Genomic DNA, 11877 nt, shown 5'->3' with positions numbered 1-11877 from the left:
GGGGGCAGGCGGGGGCGCAGGATAGGGTTGGAGGGGGTTGTGGGGTGGTGTTGGACGGGGTTGGGGGCGGGCGGGGGTCAGGGTCCTGGGTTCGATTCTGGCCACGGTCAACTGTCTGACTGTCGTTTGCACATTCTCCCTATGTTTGCATGGGTTCCTCCCACAATCCAAAGATGTGCAGGTTAGGTGAATTGGCTATGCAAAATTGCCCATATAGTGTTCAGGCATGTGTAGGTTAGGTGCATTAGTCAGGGGTAAATCTAGAGTAATAAGGGTAGGGGGATGGGTCTGGGTGGGTTACTCTTTGGAGGGTCGGTGTGGATTTTATGGGTGGCATGGTGGCACAGTGGTTAGCACTGCTGCCTCACAGCGCCAGAGACCCGGGTTTAATTCCCGCCTCAGGCGACTCTCTGTGTGGAGTTTGCACGTTCTCCCCATGTCTGCATGGGTTTCCTCCGGGTGCTCTGGTTTCCTCCCACAGTCCAAAAATGTGCAGGTTTGGTGAATTGGCCAAGTTAAATTGCCCGTAGTGTTAGGTGAAGGGGTAAATGTAGGGGAACGGGTCTGGGTGGGTTGTGCTTCGGTGGGTCGGTGTGGACTTGTTGGGCCCAAGGGCCTGTTTCCACACTGTAAGTAATCTAATCTAATCTAAACGGCCAGTTTCCACACTGTAGGTATTCTATGAAAAGGTATGGTGAAAAGAATAAATAGTTTGGATGGCATGATGGCTTGGTGATTAGCACTGCTGCCTCACAGCACCAGGGTTCAATTCCAGCCTTGGGCAACTGGCCATGTGGAGTTTGCACCTTCTCCCTGTGTCTGTGTGGGTTCCCTCTGGGTGCTCCGGTTTCCTCCCACAGTCCAAAGACGTGCAGGTTGGGTGAATTGGTCATGCTAAAATGCCCATAGTGTCCAGGGATGTGTAGGTTAGATGCATTAGTTAGGGGTAAATGTAGAGTAATGGGGGAATGGGTCTGGGTGGGTTACGCTTTGGAGGGTCGGTGTGGACTTGTAGGGCCAAAGGGCCTGTTGCCACACAGTAGGGATTCTATGAGTTGGATGGACGAGAGAAATAGTCTCCTCCTGCTCCTATTTTCTACAGGGGCCAACATCAGCTGCAGGAGCTGGGCAGGGTGTAAAGCTGCTGATCATTGCCATTTGTTCAGCTTTCTCCCAGCCCTGGGGAGGCATCGCCTGACGTCACGAGCAGGGACTGCGCATGCGCCCGCCGTCCCGGCCCAGCGGCAAGATGGCGGCTGTGCAGCCGGAGGTCGAGCCGCCCCCGTTCCCGGCGAAGAGGCTGAGAGCTGCAAACCCGGCCCCTGCAGGTCAGTCTGCCGTTTCCGTGCCTTCCCGAGGTGTCCACAAGCGTGTCCTGCCGCTCCCCTTCCACCATTTCGCTCCTTACCGGCTATATCTACCACCAAGAGGCCCTGGCCACAGCCTTACAGTCCCCCCGCACCATAACATTCCTTTAAACATAATGTGGAGGGGCCGGTGTTGGACTGGGGTGGGAAAAGTTTTAAATCGCAACTCCATGTTATAGTGCAACAGGTTGATTTGGAAGCAGTAACTTTCAGAGCGCTGCTCCTTCAGGTGACTGTGTAACCTGATGAAGGAGCAGTGCACTGAAAGCTAGTGCTTCCAATTAAACCTGTTGGACTATAACCTGGTGTTGTGTGATTTTTAACTCCCTTTCAACAGCCAGCGAGTGGCTAAAGGAGGAGCTGAACCCATCAGTGACACGTGGGGGTGTTAAATGAACACCTTTGCACCCGTCTTTACCAAAGAGGGGGATGCTGCCCAGGTCACGGTGACAGAGGAAGAGAGCTCGTCGCGCCAAGGAGATCGAAATGACTCTGGGTAGATTGATGGCACTTAAAGTTGACCAGGGGCTGATGTGATGATTTTGAAGGGAGGGAGGTTGGAAATTGCAGGAACACTGGCCCAAATATTTCAGTTTTCCCTGGTCTTTCGGGATGTACCAGAAGACAGGAATTGACAACATTTTTAAAGAAGGACAAGGATAATCCTGCTGTAAAGATACTCCCAGAAATCATTGGTGGCAGAGAAGCTTCTAGAAACAACTATTTGGGTTGGAATTTGTAAGCATGTGGAAAAATGTGGGTCAATTAGGAAGAGATTTCTAAAGGGGAAATCAGGTTTAATTAACTTGCTGTTGTTTCTTTTGAAGTGGTAACAGAAAGTCTTGATGAAGATAATACTATTGATGTGGTGTGCATGAATTTTCAGAATTTGTTTAATATTGTGCTTTGCAGCAGACCTGTGAGGAACACAATAGATCATAGAATAAAGGAGACAGTAGCTATGTGGATCCAGAATTGACTGAGCAACAGGAAGAGAATGGTCAACAGATGTTTTTCAGGCTGAAGGAGGGTTTGTGATGAAGATATCCAGGGCATCAGTATTGGGACTCTTGCTTTTCCTGATATATGTTAATGATTTAGATCTTGGGGTGTAGGGGACAATTTTAAAACTTGCAGACGGCATGAAACTTGGAAGAATAATAAACTGTGACAACTGTGTAGAACAGCAGAAGGCCACTGACAAATTTGGGGTGCAGGCAAAAGTTTCAATGCAGAGAAATGTGAAGTGATTTTTTTTAGAGAGTACATTGAAAGACAGTATAAAATAGGAGGTACAATTTTAAGAGAGATGCAAGTGCAGAGGGACCTGCATAAATATGTGAACAGATCATGGAAAGTGGCAAGACAGGCAGAGAGGGCAGCAAATAAAGAATAATTTATCCTAGACTTCATTAGTAGAAGGACATTGTGGGGACTGCAGATGCCACAGAGCCAGAGTTGATAAAGTGTGGTACTAAAAACAGCACAGCAGGTCAAGCAGCATCCGAGGAGCAGCAGGGTCAACATTTCGGACATAAGCCCTTCATCAGGATTGAGAAAGGGGGCTGAGAAATAAATGAGAGGGGGAAGGGTCGGGGAAAGGTAAGTGGGATGGCAAAAGGTGAGTGCAGGTAAGAGGTGATTGTGTGGCAAGTATGGAGCGGATAGATGGACAGGACAACAGACAGGTCAGGTCAAGAGTCTGGTGCTGAGTTGAAGGGGTTAGATCTGGAACGGGGTGGGGAGGTTTAGAAACTGGTGAATTCACTGTTGAGGCCATGTGATTGTAGGCTTCTGAGGCAGAAGACAAAGTGTTCTTCCTCCAGTTTGTAGGTAGCACTCATCTAGTTACAGGTCGCCATCCTGAAAGTAACCCCCTTTCCTCAATCCTGAGTCATCTATTAGTTAATTATTGCTAATATCCTACCTCCAGCATGATGGGCTCTTACCTTATTAAGTAGCCTAACATGTGGCACCTTATCAAGTGCCTTCGGGGGGGAAGAGCCCCAAGATGAAATGAATGAGACTCATTGTTGACTTTCGGCATGGTTTCCAGTGGTTAGCACTGCTGCCTCACAGCACCAGGGACCTGGGTTCGATTCCAGCCACGGCAACTGTCTGTGTGAAGTTTACACATCCTCCCCGTGTCTGCGTGGGTTTCCTCCGATTACTCTGGTTTCCTCCCACAATCCAAAGATGTGCAGGTCAGGTGAATTGGCCATGCTAAATTGCCCATAGTGTCCAGGGGTGGATATTGGGTAGGGGAGTGGGTCTGGGTGGGTTACTGTTCGGAGGGTTGGTTAGATTTAGATTAGATTAGATTACAGTGTGGAAACAGGCCCTTCGGCCCAACAAGTCCACACTGACCCGCCGAAGCGAAACCCACCCATACCCCTACATTTACCCCTTACCTAACACTACGGGCAATTTAGCATGGCCAATTCACCTGACCCTGCACATCTTTGGATGGTGGGAGGAAACCGGAGCACCCGGAGGAAACCCACGCAGACACGGGGAGAACATGCAAACTCCACACAGTCAGTCGCCTGAGGCGGGAATTGAACCCAGGTTTCTGGCGCTGTGAGGCAGCAGTGCTAACCACTGTGCCACCGTGGTGTGGAATTGTTGGGCTGAAAGGCCTGTTTCCATTCTGTAGGGAATCTAATCTTCTCTGAAAGTACTTAATATTTCATTCTGTGATATAACAGATCAAATGCCTTCTGGAAATCCAAATATATTACATCCATTCCACTTTTTCCTAGCTTGCTTGTTTCCACCTCAAGGTATTCTAGCAAACCTTTCTGGCATGATTTCTCTTTCATGAAGCCGTGCTGACTCTGCTTGATCGTATTATGTAATTCTGAATGCTCTGTTGTTAGATGCTTTATAATAGACTCTAACCTTTTCCACTAACAAACATTAAGCTAACTGGCCTTTAGATACCTGCTTTCTGTCTCCTTCCATTTTCAAATAAACATGTTACGTTGGCAGTTTTCCAAACCTCTGGGACTTTTCCAGAATCTAAGAATACTTGAAAACTGCACCTGCTATCTCTGTAACTACTTCCTTTGATAGCCAAGGATGGATCCCGTCAAGCCCAGGGGTTTTATCAGTCTTTAGCCCTGTTAGTTTAACTAGCACTTTTTCTCAAGTGATGGTTATTGTAATTTGCTCTTTTGCTCCTTGATTATTCAGACATTTTAGAATGTCATCTGACCTTTTTATTTTGTACAGTTTGCACTGATTTCAATGATAACATAGGAACAAGAGTAGGCCATTCAGCCCCTTGAGCTTGTTCTGCCAAGTAAAGAGATCATGGTTAATCTGTGGCCTAACTTCATATATCTGCCTTGCCCCATTCCCTTAATACTTTAGCTGAACAAAAAAATTATCTATCTCCGATTTAAAACTTGAGCTCGCATCAACTACATTTTTTGTAAGAGCGTTCAAAATCTCTGCATCCTTTGTGTGTAGAAGTGCTTCCTCACATCTCTCTTGAATGGCCTAACCCTAATTCTCAGGCTAGTTCTAGTTCTAAAATCTCCAACTAATGAACAGAATTTATCTACTCTGTCTTTTCCAGTTAATATCTTGAAGCCTTAAATCAGATCGCCTCCTTAACCTTCTAAATTCTATAGAAAACATGCCTAATCTGTATAATTTCTCCTCCTAATATAATATCTGAAGTCCAGTTATAATTCTTGTAAACTTATGTTGTACTCTGTCGAATATGTCCTACCTTAAGTATGGTGCACAGATCTGCTTGCAGTACTGCAAGTAGACTGTAACAGGGGTTTTGTACAGCTGCAGATACTGGGCTCTCTTTCTTCATTTCTCAATAGTCAATATGAAATTTGTTTCCTCCCAATTCAATTGAAAATGTTTTTAACTTCAAAGCCACTCCCCCAAAAAAGCATTGAATGGGTAACATTGGTGTGGTCCTCCCTAAAGGCTGTGGCTGTGAAAATTCACATCTTTTCAGTTGCTGGTAGCAGGGAGGATTGCTGAGGTTTGTTGAGTATTCTGGTCATGAGTCTGACAAGTAACAAGTCACCCCTGCTGCTGATGTACCTTCATCTTATAAATAGCCATTTGTCTTGAGTGCTTGCGAGAACAGGGTGGAATATGTTTGGCACATTCTGGATTGGTCGATATGTCATGAGGCTATGACCGGGTACTGAATGGGAGGGAATTCAATGGTCCTTAATTGGCCCTGAGCAGATCATCAGCTCCTTCCAAGACAGGTTTTATTTAGTGCTGTTCTGATTGTGATTGAAGTGCTCAGTCATCCCTGGTCTCTGGGTGGTTGAGATTGTGTTTAGCATAAGGCTTTACTGAATTACTTCTCCTGTGGAATATGAACTCTATCTTTTTCAGAAAACTCCATCTGGTGAAGATCTGTTTCCAACAGATTTTATCTGTCATGATTGCATCATTTCTTCAGAATGGGAAAGCTTCGATCCACCAGGTAAACCAGTGTATCAGTACTAGGGTATACCTGTCCCCTCTTTTTACTGTGGGACAGCAGGTCTATCTAATTCCTTCAGGTAGTGGGTTGGAATAATCAGTTTGCAATGAATCTTGTGGGCATAATGGATTGTATCTGTGAAAGTTGTTCTTTCACAGGGCTGAATTAGTTTGGACACAGATGAGGCACATATTCAAATGCTGATGGGCATCCTGGTATGCCCTCAGTCACCAATAATAATGATGTATCAGATCATGGACTTGAGAAATTAAATGACCCCTATTTGATGTATAATTAAAATTAATTAATTTCTAATACTTGGAGCTGTGAGCCAAGTTATATTTGAGACATCTTTGTGATGGTAAACCTGCTTGCGTAGGACAAGTGAGTTCTTACTTGCTCTGAGAGATGGGGAAAGGCTTTTTAATGTTGTACGGTCTGTTTGAGGACAGTCACTTCAGGGACAGAGTCAGACTTTTGGCTGGAGTCTATTGATTTGGTGATAGTGTTTGTGATTTGAATTAACCCTTAGAATCCCTGTAGTGCAGCTTTCCTGGTGCGTCATAGTGATGTACAGCACAGAAACAGACCCTTCGGTCCAACTCGTCCATGCCGACCAGAAATCCCAACCCAATCTAGTCCCACCTGCCAGCACCTGGCCCATCATTCTCCTCACTTGCCCTTGCAGTGGATGTACCTTCACTTACAAATAATCGTTTGACTGGAGCACTTACGCGAACAGGATTGGATGTGTTTGGAGACAGGATTTCTCAGTTCTCCACCCTGGGAGTCTCAGTGTGAACAGGGCGAGTTGCGATTGGAGTCATTGTGTGATTATGTATGAACAGGGTGGAATTTATTTGTACACAGGATGTCCCAATCCTGCACCAGAGAATTCTCAGTGTGGTAAATATTTGGAGACAGGATGTCCCAGTCTTTGCACCTTTAAAAGAACAAGGATAGGACCAGCTCCTGAGGTGCCAATCTGGTGTAGCAACACACAGGAGTACTTGCATACCAGACTGCAAAAGCATAGAGTCATAAAGGTTCACAGCACATAAAAAGGTCCGTCAGCATATTGGGTACATGCTGGCTTAAAACTAATACCTAATCATTCTAATTCCATTTTCCAGCACTTGGCCCATTGCCTTGTATGGCTTTGCATCACAAGTGTTCATCTAAACACTTCTTAACGTTAAGAAGATTTCTGCTTCTACCACACTAACAGGCCACTGAGTGAAAACATTTTCCCTCAAATCTCGCCTGAACCTTAAGTCTATGCACCATAGTCATTGATTACTCTATCAAGAGGAAACATTCCTTCATGTCTACGCCCCTCTCAATCTCTTCTATGTGGTGAAACCAACCACAATCTGTCCAATCTCTCTGTATAACTGAAACTCTCCAGCCAGGCAACGTCCTGGCAAGTCTCCTCTGCACCCTCTCCAGTACGATCACATCTCTTCCGAAATGTGCACTAAACAAGATTGAGTGATCCCTGAACCTTAGATAGCATCTAAGCTCTGCTATCCTACTGCATCCAGTTGTGACTGGCACTGGAGGTGAAGAGGTACCCAAATGATCTCAATTCTAGAATGGAGGGGTGGAAATATCAGCACGTCAGAGCAGAGGTATTCTCATCCATCTTCAGGTCAGAAGTGGGGATGTTTGCTGATGATTGTGCGATGTTCAATACAGTTCATGACTCTTCAGACGCTCGAGCAGTCTATCCAATTGCTACAAGACTTGGATAACAAGTGGCAACATTTGTACTGCACGCATGCCAGGGAAAATCCTTCTCCAAGAGGAGCGAATCTAACTATTGTGTTGATGTGGCTTAGGTTGGAAGCTGGAAGGGGTAGACAGTGAGCCTGGAGAATGTTCATTGTTTCAGATTTGGCTCCACTTCACTTTTAAACCTCCACTCTGGCTTCTGTAGCTCACTTCACGGTATGGCGTGGCTGATAGATGGTAGGGTGCATGCATGGATGTTATCTTTATAGTAGACAATGCTGAGCAAGCTGCATGTTTAGTTGTACTGAAACAGCTGGAGACAGTAGGGAGAGCTTTTCAAAGCCAGACCAATCAGGTTCTATCGCTATGGGGCTAGATTCTGGAGATCTTTCCGGCTCACCAGTGAGTTTTTCCAGTGCACCGAGTGTGCTCACGCTGGGGAGAACCCATTCACCTGCTGTGAGTGTGGGAAGATGTTCACTCAATAATTCAACCTGCTGAAACACCAGTTTGTCCCAGAAATTGACTAATTGTCTTAAATGGCATATTTCTTCAACTGTTTGTGACAAACTAGGCACTGACTATGCCCAACCACTGCATGCTTACAAAACTCACAAGACGTTATCTAATATTAGATGTGCACTTAGTGTTTTCTGGATAATACTAGCTGTGAGAAGATTTACACTGACAATAAATTTAGGATTGTCAATTAGGCTTGCAGTCGGACGCACTTGTGAGGACTGGTAACATAGCAAGGTCCTGTTCTTTGCAGGCAGAAAGTACATGGGCATGCGCTGTGTGCCTGTTTCAACTAAACAAAATAGGTGACAGCCATTTTTTCCCTGCAGTTCACAGTCAATCATCATTAATTATTGCATTCTACCTGGCAACATGACTACCACAGTCCACTTGCCAATCAATCAATGTTATCCCCTCATATTAGTAGAAGTGTTGGATCTGTCTCTTTATTGATATTTTGTAAATGATTCTGATGAGTACAAGGTAAAAAGCTTGGACAAAATGTGTGTCTGTTAAGAAATAGTAGTCCAAAGGTGTGCAGGTCAGGCGAATTGGCCACGCTAAATTGCCCACGGCCCTTCGGCCCAACAAGTTCACACTGACCCTCCAAAGAGCAACCCACCCATACCCATTCCCCTACATTTACTGCTTCACCTAACACTACGGGCAATTTAGCATGGCCAATTCACCCTAACCTGCACATCTTTGGACTGTGGGAGGAAACCGGAGCATCCGGAGAAAACCCACGCAGACACGGGGAGTATGTGCAAACTCCACACAGACAGTCGCCCAAGGCTGGAATTGAACCCAGGTCTCTGACACTGTGAGGCAGCAGTACTAACCACTGTGCCGCCCCCTAAATATGGATTTTGACTCGAACTTTGTCACCTAACACTACAGGCAATTTACCTTTTTTTGGACTGTGGGAGGAAACCGGAGCACCCGGAGGAAACTCACGCAGACATGGGGAGAATGTGCAAACTCCACACAGACAGCTGCCTGAGGTGGGAATTGAACCTGGGTCTCTGGTGCAGTGAGGCAGCAGTGCTAACCACTGTGCTACCGTGCCACCCATGATAGGTGCATTAGTCAGAGGGAAGTGGGTCTGGATGGGTTACTCTTTGGAGGGTCAGTGTGGACTGGTTGGGCCAAAGGGCCTGTTTCCACACTGTAGGGAATCTAATCAAATGTTTGGATTTTGTTAATTCAGTTAATGAGGAGCACTGGATCGGTTTTATAAGTCATTTATAAGGCAATTATCCCAAAATTGTGAGTTGGAATGTGTGCACTGTGCAAGAAATGGCAGTGGAAGAGGTCGGTTTGTTCCATGCGGAGGCAATGAGGATGCATTGAAATGGAGGCAATGTCCAGGGCAGTGGGATGCTTCATAAATACCCAGACCTTAGACCCTGAATAAGAGAGTGCGGAATAGCAGATGTACTTCTTATCAGGAAAGGCAGTGATAAATGGCTTCTACCTTCACTGGAGGCAATGTTCAACAAGCTGTGGCCATCCTTGGTCAGGAAATGGTGAGGAGAATTTCTGTCCTGGACCATTTTGATAATGCCCTTTACAGGAGTGAAGAAAAGGTTTTTAGACATAACAAATTCAAACAAGAAATTGTTTGGATTTCTGTTGTGTGCTGACGGGACTGGCTTTTTTTTGTAAATTAAATGGGAGTAACTGCAGATGGGAAACTCAAACCAAACATCACATTGTGATGAAGGGATACAGTACCCATTACTATAGTTTGGAAATGTGCATTTTAAAAAGCAGCTGGGGTTTTGCTTTCAGTTCTATGAAGGTTGGTCTTTATTTAGAGCACAGAAATTAATTTGAAAATGTGATCTAAATAACTTCCAAGAAAGCTTCCTGCTTAGCGATTGAGACATTTACGCTGCTGATTTTATAACATACGGAAATAAACATGATTAGAAAACACTGGTAGTTCAGCTTGAGTTCAGTTCAGAAGAATCAAGTGTTTAGTCCAACAGAACAGTTTTCATCACAGCAACAGGGTTTCAGTTTGTGAAGTCTCCAAGTTGTATAGAAATTTTGAAGCTATCAGACTGAAAATGGATATAGGCCATCGGACTGGGAAGATGTCTAAAAAACGGCAATGATATTTCTCCCGGATTGATCTCTGAAAAGAATGTTATCGGGGGAAAAAAGATTGAATGCTAAGATTTTGTAAAATTGACTTAGATATGTAAAATTAGTTTTTTTTCCCCCCTCTTTTATGTAATGTTCTTGTTTTAAAAGTGCATTGTCAGCTTCGTGTGAATGTGTGTGAATAGTGACTAACCATCATGGTAACCAACTAAAAACATAAAATTTATGCTCTATTAAGCCAGGTTTCATTCTGGGATCTAACTTGTCTGGGATCTTACCGTCAGCTGGATTCCGAACAACATCAAGATCTAACAAACTCACTCAAATCACCAGGACCTCAATATCATTGGGCTTCAACTGTGAAAGGAAAAGGTTTGTCCATTGTGTTTGTGGGAAAATAGTTCAGATATTGGAGTGTGTGGAAAATCACCACAAGCACTTTGTTCAGGTCTGGGCACCCCACCTTGGAAGGGTAGGCTGCACAGATTGACTGACTCACACCTCTAACCCCACATTCCCACTCCCACCCCAAAGCTACAGTGTTCCTTCTCTCCCCCACCCACAAGTCTTTGAGGATGTGAAGTGCAGATTTACTTGAACGATACCCGGACTTCAAATGTAGGCCATTTAGGACTGAGATGAGGAGAAATTCTGTCACCCAGCGAGTGGTGACGTGAGCCTGTTAGAATTATTTGGCATAGTTGAGGATGAAACATTGATTGTTTTCAGGACTGAGATAGGTACAGTTCTGAGATCAAAGGATATGAGGAGAATGTGGGAACAGAACACTGAGATGAATGATCAGCCATGATCATATTGAATGTTTCCGCAGGCTTGAAGGGCTGAATGCCCTACTCTGCTCTTATTTTCTATATTTCTACACCGAGACTCAGAGGGTGAACAAACTAAGCATGCAAGAAGCCACAGCGAGTCTATGCCAGCTCTGTGTAGAGCAGTTAGGTATGTCTCAGGCCCCTGTTGTATTTCCAAAGCCAAACAAGTTTATTTCCCATGAGTGTCATTCCAATTGCGTTCTTAAATTATAGATCATTGCAGCTTCCACCAACTTCTTGGGAAAGAGTTCTGGATATTACCACTCGCCGCAACAAAAAAATCCTTCCTTTGCATTCCCTCTAATTCTTGCACAAATCTTGAACTGTATGTCTCTTTATCTTTGTGCTATCACCAAAACAGGCTTTTTTTTCTTATTTTCATACCTCAGGCCTTCCCAAAGTGAGGCTGGAACACAAACATTGAAGTTGTGAGCTCTGATGCAGTATGGCAACTCCACCTCAGAGCTATCAGCTGTGAGATCACTTCAAACCATAGTTTTTGGAATAATGAGTGTGGCCAACTATCTGATTGTGATCCTAAAAACTCAGTAAAAAGGTAGGTTTTTTATTTACAAGTAAACCTTAGCATCAAAACCCAACCGCTTGTCCTTCTCACAGCTCATTTCTCCTGCACCTCACTCAATATCCCTCTAATATAACACCCACTGCTGTACTCTCAGACTCGAACTCTCTTAGCTCTATCCCTCCACTCTGAGACTCCTAGCTCTCCCCGCTCCGGCCTGAGGCTCCCGGCTCTCCCCGCTCCGGCCTGAGGCTCCCGGCTCTCCCCGCTCCGGCCTGAGGCTCCCGGTCTTCCCCCCACCAACTCTTTTAACCCTTCTTC

At 45.1% G+C, this 11877-nt stretch overlaps 1 protein-coding gene across 1 annotated transcript in view; it reads left to right on the top strand.

Moving 5' to 3' along the window:
- Nucleotides 1-11877, top strand: part of LOC122544005 (zinc finger protein 721-like) — a 49739-nt gene that overhangs the window by 12221 nt on the left and 25641 nt on the right. Inside the window, exons 2-3 of the mRNA XM_043683018.1 lie at nt 1167-1328; nt 5745-5835. Coding sequence (XP_043538953.1) covers nt 1167-1328; nt 5745-5835 — 253 coding nt within the window. The remainder of the gene's footprint in view (nt 1-1166; nt 1329-5744; nt 5836-11877) is intronic.

Source organism: Chiloscyllium plagiosum, chromosome 45 (assembly GCF_004010195.1).
Source record: "Chiloscyllium plagiosum isolate BGI_BamShark_2017 chromosome 45, ASM401019v2, whole genome shotgun sequence".
Taxonomy (NCBI): Eukaryota; Metazoa; Chordata; class Chondrichthyes; order Orectolobiformes; family Hemiscylliidae; genus Chiloscyllium; species Chiloscyllium plagiosum.
Note: the sequence above shows the minus strand (reverse complement) of the source record. Positions and strands in the feature narration are given on the sequence as shown.